A 13,146-nucleotide genomic window follows, 5' to 3' on the forward strand; every position below is an offset into this window, starting at 1 on the left:
ATTCTTTATTTACTAAGCAACAGGGACAATATTCCTTAGTTTGCAAGTAGGACAACACTTGTAGCGAACCCTCTTAGGGCCATGTTTGGCCTGAACTGCACAGCTTGCACATCAAAGCGTATAAATACTTGCAGTGTGATCAAACCGCAGGGCAGGAGTGTGATGATGCAATTAGTGCCCCCGCACCCACTTGATGATGTAAATGGGGTCATCAAGTCACCCCCCACCTCATTTTATATCTCCCCTCATAGAGGACAGGTATGAATAAACCATTGCTGAACAAAACATTTCACCCACTAAACTAAACCCATTTTTATATAACAGACAATGTGTATTTCTCTAATAAAATCAGTAAATCGTACATAGACAAGTCCAGATATGCAGGCCCAACCGTAAACTTTCCTTGGAAATGTATTTTCATATTTTAATAAAAAAAACACATTGCTTCCATTGAATTGACAAAACGTTTCCCTTTTAATTTTCTGCCTTCAGTAGCAAAAGTGAAGCTTTGTAGTGTTTTCGATTTATACTTTTGTGCTTTCTAAATACACTGCTTGTCTAATCTATCATTTTGCTTTGTATATAAATGGTTATATAAGGCGTCACTTAAATCATTTTTACTTTCTGTCACATTGGAAAAAAAGATTTTTTATGTTGCACTCTGCTATTAAGTTTATTAGAAATTGACAGTGAAAGTTAACATGTTGTTAGCACATGATCACACCAGGAAAGTACATGTTATACAGCTGTTTATACAATACTGCATGACAAAGCTCTGAATGTAGCTACAATGATGAACAGATTTCTAGGTAAGTTTGAAATGTCAAAATTTTCTTGCCGTTTATTTCTGACATCAGCACTGAATAATTATCATATACATTCACAACCACAGACAAATAAAAACAATGGCAATTTTGCTGAATATAATAGGAATTAATTTCTTTATCAAGCACCAAACAGGCTCTGTTTCATTCAGAAACAAATAGCCAGCTGTGGTTATCACAAGTTAATAGAACAAACTCTCAAGGCAAGTTCAGTTTTCTATTACTTATCAATCATTTTTCTTTAAAGCAAAATTGCACAAATGGAAATTGATTTTGATTAAAGCCAAAACAAGGGCAGTACAATAGGTGCCCTGCCGAGGATGCCAAAACCGCGGGAGTCAGCGGAGTCAGATTGATTGCTTTATTTTTTTAATAGCATTATTATATTTTGTTTATACTATCTTGGCCCTATGTTATATGTTCACATATCCTTGTTGTGCTCTTATGTACTGTGTGTTTCAGTATGATTTATTTGCATGAGTAGCCATCATCATCTATTTATATAGCGCTACTAATTCCGCAGCGCTGTACAGAGAACTCACTCACATCAGTTCCTGCCCCATTGGAGCTTACCGTCTTTGTGGCACCTTTTCAAATAAAAAAGGATTATGATATCATTAGGGTTGGGTACAGCCGGCTCAACCACACAGACTGTCCACTGGGTCTTATCTCACAGTAACTGGGGGTACACAAAGATAATATGATGAAACAACAGGGTGAATGGGGTCAGGGTAGGGGATTGGAGGGCTCTCTTAGAGGATTACCAATGCCAACAATGTTCTAGACATGTCCCTTTAATGGGTTGGCCATGCACCATCCTACTAACGTTCCCACTAAGATGACGGAGTGTCAAAGCTGCATTCTAGGTTCTTCTCTCTCCAGCAAAACATTCTAGAAATACTCATTAACCTTCTTTGGAGAGTTTTGGGGCTATCGTTTTTAAGTGGTGCAGCTCCTCTGTACCCGGCCTTATTACACTGTAACCTTGGGGTTTTCTCTAAGATGTAGAAAGATGGGGCAATTATGTCATCGCTAAGGGACAGGGTTTACATAAAGTTGCAATTTCACTATGACAAGATGCCAGATCTTGAAGCATGAAATAGTGATCCTTACTTAGCCTACACATATTTTAAAGAAATGCTATAGTAAAATTGTGGTTGCTTTCAATATTGTATATGGCATATTGTATACTGTACTGTAAGATACACATGTATATCACATAGACAGCCTGTGAGCACTTAAATATATGAGGCTACATCTATGCAGGTCACAGAATTGGTGTTGTATAAACTAGCTGCCTGTTTTGAAAACAGTATATAACAGATATTATCATCATCATCTATTTATCTATATAGCGCCATTAATTCCGCAGCACTGAACAGAGAACTCATTAACGTCAGTCCCTGCCCTATTGAAGCTTGCAATCTAAATCCCCTAACATACACAGACCGAGAGAGACTGAGGGCAATTTAATAGCAGCCAATTAACATATCAGTATGTTGACATGTAGGAGGAAACTGGAGCACCCGGAGGAAACCAACGCAAACAAGGGGAGAACATACAACCTTCACATAGATAAGGCCATGGTCGGGAATCTAACTCATGCATGACCCCAGTACTGTGAGCTAGAAGTGCTAACCACTAAGCCACCGTGTATATTGTCACTATCCTTCACTGGTCCGGAGACCTTAATGTGGGTGTAGCTTAATGACATGTTGTATGACAGCACACTCCAGCCTACCTGGTAGATATGCTAGAGCCCTGGAAGAATTCTGCTCTCTTGGGAGTTCTGGAATGTACCAAAATGTTCAGGGGGTAGGCAACTATGTCTTAAATGCCTTTTCAGAACCATGATTTATAGGTCCATAATGGTATGACACAGTTCAGAAAAGATCTGAAAAGATAGGTGTATTCAGATTTATTTTTACACTGACATTTAAAGTTGATCTAGAACATGCCCTTCCCTAACTATAAATCTGTCCCCACATTTTAAATTCACCTCCCCCTCCAATGCAATATGGTTTTGCCCAGTTGCAAAGTTACACCTTTTGTATGCTTTGCTCTGTTTAATGACTCAGGCCCATTGTGTTTGCATTACCAGCTGTGGTAATTTGGCACTGATGTTGACCTTATGTATTTTTTTCAGTTTATAGTTCTATTTAGTTTTGTACAGCTTTGTGGGGTTCAATATCCAGTACAGTTTTGACTCCTCCAAACATAATGCTTACACTTCTTTTAATGAGAAAGTGTACTATGTATTACATAAATGACATAAGTGATGTCTCTATAAGCATAAACTCTAGTAATTAATATCTGTATATACAGTGAGTTCTCATGTCATCACTTCAGTATTCAATAGGAAAGGTGTATATAATAAGGAAACATGCATGTGCCGCTGTATTATATAGGGAAATTTAGAAGTCACATTGGATTTCTGTAACTGCTTCCTGCACTTTTATATAGTTACAGAAATTACATTAGGGTATTATTCCATTTATCCTGTATAAACAGGTTGTTAGTGATGTCTCAGCAGCTTAACAGACTGTACACTGTGGGAGGGGCTTCAGCTGTCTTCAGTGGAGTGTGGAGGTAATACATTTTATCTTTAGCAGAGCTGCCGTAGAACAGCATCTTAAAACTAAAGTTAGTATATTACTATCATGATACTTATATCAGACTACTTTAATTTTTGTGTTTAGTCGTCCTTTAGAAAGCTCTGTTCCCCGTTGGAAACTAAAATCAGTTATATGCACAGAGGGAAAAATGTTGTGACAAGGGAGTATCACTCTGAAGCCGGATTCCTGAATATGCATAAGATAAATCATATTTTACAGAAAAAATAGTGGTTGCTTTGAACCAACTCCCAGCAGATGTGATAGAGATCAAGTAGAGTGAAACTGTGTACAATACTTGAACATATGTTGAATAATTTGTAAAATTGATAATTGATTTGATAACCTAAATGGTCTTGACCTGCTTTAAAATATCTGTTTGACTCTTAAGCTTTCTTTAAGAAGCCTCCTTGTGCTGAGTCACCTGCTGTGACCTTAGAATGTCATGTACTGCATTCGTTCTTCAAGTGGAACTGTTGCATTGTATAAACCTGCTAAATAATGCATGCATTCCCCTCACCTTTCTATGTGTACAGAACAACACAAACTAAGACAGGCTGCTGCATCAGCAGCCTCCCAGCTTACAAAAAACCCATCCTTCATCGTTCCTTATCCACATCTTGTCCCAGAACTACCTAGACCTGTGAATATTGCTCTTTTACCGATTGAGCGACAAGCCCTCGACCATACTCATGAGTCAGGGTATTAACCTTCATGTGTAACTTTGGAATGGCTTAGTCTGTCGATTTCACCAACCATCACTGCACAGGAATATCATTTTACAAATGCTGCTCAGCCTGATACTACTCCACAGATGAACGACTTCACATGAAACACTTTGTAATCATTTATATTTTTTATAGTGTTCCTGGTGAATTCCTTGTAGGTGAAATGACCCATTGTCAAATGACCAAAATAATTATATCTGCAGCCTGTTGACTTAAGCTCTCAGTACTGTGTCTCTTCCATTCATTTAAGGCTTAGTGAATACTGAGTACAAATATAGCATTGAATGTGCAGTTGTATAAGGCTGGGTACACATTACAGTGTTTTTAGCTGACTATTGTGTCAATTGAGCGATAAACGACTGTTCAGGCCAATATTGCACAAGTGTGTATACTTAAACGATAAACGGTAGTCGTTCCAAAGTACCGATCGTTGTTTCATTTGATTGTTCAGCAGAACTATACCCCTTGTTTCAACGTCATTCCAATCATGCAGTGTGTACAACATCAATTGCTCAACCAACTGCCGATAGTTCCTCAAACAGCGACTCCTTCCTGGGCGTGTATATTTAAATTTATGATGTTGTTTCTAGTCTCCCGCGTGGTGCGGTATCAAAACATCAAACAAATGGGAATAATGTGCTTTATTTAAATTTATTTAGTGTATTGCTGCCCTGGGTCCATATATCACTTCAGTGTGTACGGACTCACAATCATTTCAGACGAAATTATGATAGACAAAAAATATAGCCCGAACACTAAATCATGCTAAAATCGTTTAAAACGCGTATAGTGTGTACGGCTGAATAGACCAACTAATCGGAACTTAAGTCGAAGGTACAATCGTTGTAGATAACTCATTGGTCGGAAAAATTCTGTAGTGTGCATCCAGCCTAACACAGGTTAGAAAAGCTCTTAGTCTTAGTCAGAAAATAATGATACTGTTAATAACATCATGCATACATATTAAGAGAAGTGGAGCTGTGCAGTTTTTCATACCTACAGCGATTGTTACATACAACATGCATAAGAAGTGAAGTGGCGCTGTGTAATTTTTACTTATATGGTGGTAGATAAAGTTATACCCAGCAAACAGAACAAGGAAGTGGTACTGAACATTTTTTGTGTACATAAATAACATGTAGACATTTAGAATCAACCCTAGCATGCAAAACTACTGCAGATAAGTGGATAACTGATACTAGGAATATCACACAACATATAGATCAAGAGGAATGGTACAGCAGAGTTGTCCCCAGAAAATGTTGCCAACCGGGTGACAATAAGAAGCCGGTGGGGGCAGTTTAATACTTTGCAATAATAATGAAAAATGTTGAAGATTATTGCCCACACCTGCCAGGTCTGGTCAGACTGGTGGTCAGTGGTCTAACACACACAGCTGGCTGTAGTGCTCACATAGTGCCTGTTCCAATAGGAGAAACAATGGTTTATTCTATTATAATAGGACGCTGTTGGACTCCAAGAGCCGGGTGGCTAGTAAAAGCAGCTGCGTGGAGCACCCGGGAAGTAGGTGCTGCCGGGGAGAACACTGTACTGTATAGTGTTTGATACATAGAGGACATAGATAGAATTACCTCCAGCATGTAGGATAGGATAAGGAGTTATAAAAAGAAGGGTATTTGATGAAGATACTTGAAAATTATTATGTATTGCTTTCTAGTTCTTTGTATATGTATATATATATATATATATATATATATATATATATATATATATATATATATATATATATTAGGGATGAGCGCGCTCGGATTTCTGAAATCCGAGCCCACCCGAACGTTGCGGATCCGAGTCGGATCCGAGACAGATCCGGGTATTGGCGCCAAATTCAAAAGTGAAACTGAGGCTCTGACTCATAATCCCGTTGTCGGATCTCGCGATACTCGGATCCTATAAATTCCCCGCTAGTCGCCGCCATCTTCACTCGGGCATTGATCAGGGTAGAGGGAGGGTGTGTTAGGTGGTCCTCTGTGCTGTTTAGTTCTGTGCTGTTTAGTTCTGTGCTGTTTAGTTCTGTGCTGTTTAGTGCTGTGCTGTTTAGTGCTGTGCTGTGCTGTGCTGTGCTGTGCTGTGCTGTGCTGTGCTGTGTTCTGCAGTATCAGTCCAGTGGTGCTGTGTGCTGTGCTCTGTCCTTCTGAGGTCAGTGGTGCTGCTGGGTCCTGTGCTGTGTCCTGTTCAGTCCAGTGGTGCTGTGTCCTGTGCTCTGTGCTTCTAAGGGCATAGTTATTTCCCCAATATTCCCCTGTGTTTAAAAAAATAAAAAAAAGTTTTTTTTATAAAATACCAAAAACTACTTTAATATTTTTTAATTACCACAAAATTTTCACAACCAATCCTGCAGTATAAGCCCATTGGTACTGCAATATTACCAAGTTCACACATTCAGCAGTAAAAGTCCAGTGGTACTGCAATATTACAAAGTTTACACATTCTGCAGTATCAGTCCAGTGGTGCTGTGTCCTGTGCTCTGTCCTGCTGAGTTCCGTAGTGCTGCTGGGTCCTGTGCCGTGTCCTGTTCAGTCCAGTGGTGCTGTGTCCTGTGCTCTGTGCTTCTAAGGGCATAGTTATTTCCCCATTATTCCCAAGTTTGTAAAAAATAAAAAAAAAGTAAAAAAAAATAAAAAATTAAAAAAAAAAAAAAATATATAATAATTATAACCAAATTTGCAAAACCAATCCAGCATTATAAGTCCATTGGTACTGCAATATTACCAAGTTCACACATTTTGCAGTATCTTGTGCTACATATAATGGAGAGCAAAAATTTGGAGGATAAAGTAGGGAAAGATCAAGACCCACTTCCTCCTAATGCTGAAGCTGCTGCCACTAGTCATGACATAGACGATGAAATGCCATCAACGTCGTCTGGCAAGCACGATGCCCAATCTCCTAGTACAGGGCATGTAAAATCCAAAAAGCCCAAGTTCTCAAAAAACAGCAAAAAAAGAAACTTAAAATCATCTGAGGAGAAATGTAAAGTTGGCAATATGCCAATTACGACAAGTAGTGGCAAGGAACGGCTTAGGCCCTGTCCCGTGTTCATGACTAGTGGTCCAACTTCACCCAAGGATCAAAGCCCTCCTCCCCCCCCCTACAAAAAATTTAAGAGAGTTATGCTGTCAGCAACAACAACAAAACAGCAAAGAACTCTGCCTTCTAAACAGATGACATCACAAATCCCCAAGGCGAGTCCAAGGGTGTTGTTGGTTGTGAACCCTGACCTTCCCATCACTGTACGGGAAGAGGTGACTCCATCCAGCATTTGCAGCACGCCCTCTGCATATGCTGGAAGGATCACCCACAGTCCAGTTACAGATTTGGCTAATGAAGGTGTGAATGTTGTGCACTGGGAGGAGGATATTGATGTAGCTGGCGCTGAGGAGGATGTTGATGATTATGATGCAGACAGATACCAAATTGCATTTCTCAATTTCTATTTATATTCTAGATTATATAACGGCTGAAAAGTTTTCTGTTTTACTCCTAGTGGAGAGGGGATCTGATGCAGACAGATACCAAACTGCCTTTGTCCATTTCTTTGTATATTTGAATTGCTAGTTCTACAGTCTATGCAGGCTGCTTTATTTATATTCAACTACAAGTGTAGGGCGGGGGGGGGGGCATAGATAGCCACCAAAGTAACGTGGTCCATTTAATTTCACTTTCTAGCTCCACAGTCTGTGCAGCCTGCTTTTTTTTATCTTCAAAGTATTTATATTTACAAGCCTTGCAATCTAAATTAACTAGAGGTAGTGACGTGGTAGAACTCCAAAAGGCAGTTTGGAAGCCCCTGTACAAACTGGCTCTATTTTTTAACTGAGTTGTCCCCCCTCCAGTGTGTACTCGGAAAGAGTTTTTAGTGCAGCGGGGAACCTGGTCAGTGAGCGGCGAAGGAGGTTGCTTCCTCACAACGTTGAAAAAATGATGTTTATAAAAATGAATAATCAATTCCTCAATGAAGTACAGCACTGCCCTCCAGACAGTACAGAGGGACTGTGGTTGTGGAGTCCAGCGGGGACGAATTGATAATGTGTGAGGAGGAGGAAGTACACACTGTAGGGGGAGAGGAATCAGAGGTTGAGGATAAGGACGACATCTTTCCTCAGTAGAGCCTGTTTAGTTTGTACAGGGAGAGATGAATTGTTTTATTGGTGTGGGGGCCCAAACAAACCAATCATTTCAGCCACAGTTGTTTGGTAGGCCCTGTCGCTGAAATGATTGGTTTGTTAAAGTGTGCATGTCCTATTTCAACAACATAAGGGTGGGTGGGAGGGCCCAAGGACAATTCCATCTTGCACCTTTTTTTTTGGCATTATGTGACCATTCAACAGTCGTTTGCCATGTTCAAAAAGTAAAAGAAAATGCCAACAAATTCAATAAATTAAATCAAAAGTTAAATGCCCTGTCATTATTTAAAACAAGAGGTTTTGACGTGCTAGAATTAGTGTAGTGTTAAGATGTTATAAACACTACACTTGGAAATTGGAGGAGGTAATGTGGCCCCGGTATCAAATTGGGTACCGGGGCCACCCCACTATGCAGTCCAGATACTTGTTTGGTGGAATTTCGACACGTGGAGGGTTTTTAAATTATATTGTGGCCTCGGTACCAAATTGTGTACCGGGGCCACCACACTACGCAGTCAAGATACTTGTTTGGTGGAATTCAGACCAGTTGAGGGTTTTATTATTATATTGTGTGGACCACTCTATCTATACCACACTACAACTCTATACCACTCTATTTCCTACTTTAATTCTATTTAATTCTATTTCCTACTTTAATTCTATTACTAATTAATTACCATAAAGAGGAACAAAAAAAACCAATTTTACCAAAAGTATAATATGACTTAGACTTACAAACACTACACTTGAAAGATCGTGCCTTTAAATGAAAAAGTCAGTCTTCATTGCACGACTATGTGCAAGTGCAACAGGGACATTTTTTTGGGTTTACAAAGTCAAACAATAACACTACGACCCTGTCTGTCTGGGGTCTGTCAATGACGAATTGTCTGGAGCATGTTTTGAGGAGGTATTGTGGCCCCGGTATCAAATTGGGTACCGGGGCCACCCCACTATGCAGTCCAGATACTTGTTTGGTGGAATTCCGACACGTGGAGGGTTTTTAAATTATATTGTGGCCTCGGTACCAAATTGTGTACCGGGGCCACCACACTACGCAGTCAAGATACTTGTTTGGTGGAATTCAGACCAGTTGAGGGTTTTATTATTATATTGTGTGGACCACTCTATCTATACCACACTACAACTCTATACCACTCTATTTCCTACTTTAATTCTATTTAATTCTATTTCCTACTTTAATTCTATTACTAATTAATTAACATAAAGAGGAACAAAAAAAAAACAATTTTACCAAAAGTATAATATGACTTAGACTTACAAACACTACACTTGAAAGATCGTGCCTTTAAATGAAAAAGTAAGTCTTCATTGCACGACTATGTGCAACAGGGACAGTTTTTTTCTTTACAAAGTCAACTAATAACACTTGGACCCTGTCTGTCTTTAACATACTTAATGGGATCTCAATGACGAATTGTCTGTAGCATGTTTGGAGGAGGTATTGTGGCCCCGGTATCAAGTTGGGTACCGGGGCCACCCCACTACGCAGTCCAGATACTTGTTTGGTGGAATTCTGACACGTGGAGGGTGTATTTATTTTATTGTGGCCCCGGTATCAAGTTGGGTACCGGGGCCACCCCACTACGCAGTCCAGATACTTGTTTGGTGGAATTCTGACACGTGGAGGGTGTATTTATTTTATTGTGGCCCCGGTATCAAGTTGGGTACCGGGGCCACCCCACTACGCAGTCCAGATACTTGTTTGGTGGAATTCTGACACGTGGAGGGTGTATTTATTTTATTGTGGCCCCGGTACCAAATTGTGTACCGGGGCCACCACACTACGCAGTCAAGATAGATAGATGCGTATCATAGATAAAGTACATTCAGTGGTGTGGGGCAAATTGAAAAATATTCAAAATGCACTGACATTATCAAAAACAAGAGGTTGTCACACGCTAAAACTCCAACATGTATATGATGGAGAGGATGGAGGAGCAGCCGTATGTGTAGTGTAATGCAGACCTGTTGAAGGTTTTTTATATATTTTATTGTGGTGCCCAGTGCCCACTCCTCTACGCAGTCCAGGTACATTTATTGGTGCGAATCAAACAAGTTGATGGTTTTCTTATTATATATATTGTGGTGACCCACTCCTCTACGCAGTCCAGGTACATTTATTGGTGCGAATCAAACAAGTTGATGGTTTTCTTATTATATATATTGTGGTGACCCACTCCTCTACGCAGTCCAGGTACATTTATTGGTGCGATTCATAAAAGTTCAGGGTTTTTAAGATATTGTGGTGACCCACTCCTCTACGCAGTCCAGGTACATTTATTGGTGCGATTCATAAAAGTTCAGGGTTTTTAATATATTGTGGTGACCCACTCCTCTACGCAGTCCAGGTACATTTATTGGTGCGATTCATAAAAGTTCAGGGTTTTTAATATATTGTGGTGACCCACTCCTCTACGCAGTCCAGGTACATTTATTGGTGCGAATCAAACAAGTTGATGGTTTTCTTATTATATATATTGTGGTGACCCACTCCTCTACGCAGTCCAGGTACATTTATTGGTGCGATTCATAAAAGTTCAGGGTTTTTAATATATTGTGGTGACCCACTCCTCTACGCAGTCCAGGTACATTTATTGGTGCGATTCATAAAAGTTCAGGGTTTTTAATATATTGTGGTGACCCACTCCTCTACGCAGTCCAGGTACATTTATTGGTGCGAATCAAACCAGTTGATGGTTTTCTTATTATATATATTGTGGTGACCCACTCCTCTACGCAGTCCAGGTACATTTATTGGTGCGATTCATAAAAGTTCAGGGTTTTTAATATATTGTGGTGACCCACTCCTCTACGCAGTCCAGGTACAATTATTGGTGCGAATCATAAAAGTTCAGGGTTTTTAATATATATTGTGGTGACCCACTCCTCTACGCAGTCCAGAAAGATACCTTGTTGCAACGTTTTGGACTAATAACTATATTGTGAGGTGTTCAGATTCAGAATACACTGTAAATTAGTGGAAATGCTTGTTATTGAATGTTATTGAGGTTAATAATAGCCTAGGAGTGAAAATAAGCCCAAAAACTTGATTTTTAAACTTTTTATGTTTTTTTCAAAAAAAATCCGAATCCAATACCTTAAATCCGAACCGAGACCTTTCGTCAAGTGTTTTGCGAGACAAATCCGAACCTCAAAAATAACGAAAATCCGGATCCAAAACACAAAACACGAGACCTCAAAAGTCGCCGGTGCACATCCCTAATATATATATATATACTTTGACGAGGTAGATGAACATCCATAGTTTGATAAAAACGTGCACTAAAAGCCTCATGTTTAGTCTGGCTATTCTATTATAGAGTGTATATTACTGCAGAGTTTAATGTATATCTGTCTTTAATTATGTAGTTATGTATAAATATCGTCTTAGGACCTGATTCATTAAGGAACTTAGGCAAGAAATTTCTTACTTAAGTCTCCTGGATAAAAACCATGTTAAAGGAGGGAAATTTAGTTTTCTATTTTGCACATAAGTTAAATACTGGCTGTTTTTTCATGTAGCAGGCAATACCTGATAACTTATTTGTACACTGAAATTTAAAGTTGATATTTGTGTGCTACATGAAAAAAAAACAGACAGTATTTAACTTATGTGCAAAATATATAAAAAAAATCACCCCTTGCATTTTGACATGGTTTTGTCCAGGAAACCTAAGTAAGAAATTTCTCGCCTAAGTTCCTTAATGAATCAAGCCCCTTTAGTGCTTAAAGAGTGCAACTGCATCTCGTACTGTGTGTGTATATATATATATATATATATATATATATATATATATATATATATATATAAATTTATTTATGTATTTTTTTAAATTGTACGTTTGTATTGCTCACTGTTTTTCAGAACATTATTGCACTAATGTTGGTTTCTATACTTCTACAACGAGTACAATATGCATTTCAACCATGTACTTGATCAACAAAAAGGACATTGTTATGGGCAAATCGCAAATCTTTAATCGCAATTGAATTGTATTTATTATATTAAAGAGAAAAGTACAGATCGTTAAGTCATATTATTGTAGTACAGCGAACTATCCAATTGTAAAGCACTATGGAATATGCAGGCGCTACTTAAATAGATGATAATAATATTAACAATCTAATATGTTAGTTCCAGACTGCAAAATGCGGGGTAGATATTATTATTATTGATAACAAGTTATTGTACCTGTTCCATTACATCCGCAGGTTAACAGACTTTAACATGTCATTTTTTTTCCGTTACTGCTGCAGAGCATCTTCACGGTAAGTAACAATGTGCTTTATCTAGTCATCTCTCCTCATCTAGTCTTCTGTGCTTTGCTACAATGATGAGTTTAGATGCTTTATGGTTATGATGTTAGCTGTATTATAATCTCTAGAAACATGTTGCTATTTGTTAAGATTCAATTACTGCTTGGTTACACCATATCTGTAAAACTAACCACATGCACTACAATATTGGAGATAATATGGTGTCATCGGCCTAAGATCACACCTTATAACCTTTATCTGTCTGTATGTTTGGTCATCTTCCAACTCGTCCCAGTGAAGCCAGAAGAGATCAAGTTATTCAGTCTGTATTTCAAATTGCCTGGTCTCATCCAATTTGGCCACCTATAGGTGTGTCTGTGCTCGAGCCAGTCCTGAATCCTCCTATCGGTGGCTGACACTAGTAAATGTTTCATTTGTTAAGTATATATTTTCATGTATCAAGTAATATTATACATGTTTAAATATACCCATAGCTTACCCTGAGTGGAGGCAAACATTTTGGGCCTGATTCATTAAGGAAAGTAAAGTAAAAAAA

The 13,146-nt window shown here is 38.8% G+C and overlaps 1 protein-coding gene across 2 annotated transcripts in view; it reads left to right on the forward strand.

Moving 5' to 3' along the window:
* CACNA2D3 (calcium voltage-gated channel auxiliary subunit alpha2delta 3) overlaps positions 1-13,146 on the forward strand; it is a 790,245-nt gene that overhangs the window by 71,167 nt on the left and 705,932 nt on the right. For both annotated transcript variants that reach the window (XM_075183245.1, XM_075183246.1), the window contains exon 3: positions 12,591-12,602. In XM_075183245.1, the coding sequence (XP_075039346.1) occupies positions 12,591-12,602 (12 nt within the window). The remainder of the gene's footprint in view (positions 1-12,590; positions 12,603-13,146) is intronic.

The sequence above is a fragment of the Mixophyes fleayi genome, chromosome 8 (genome assembly GCF_038048845.1).
Source record: "Mixophyes fleayi isolate aMixFle1 chromosome 8, aMixFle1.hap1, whole genome shotgun sequence".
Lineage (NCBI taxonomy): Eukaryota > Metazoa > Chordata > Amphibia > Anura > Limnodynastidae > Mixophyes > Mixophyes fleayi.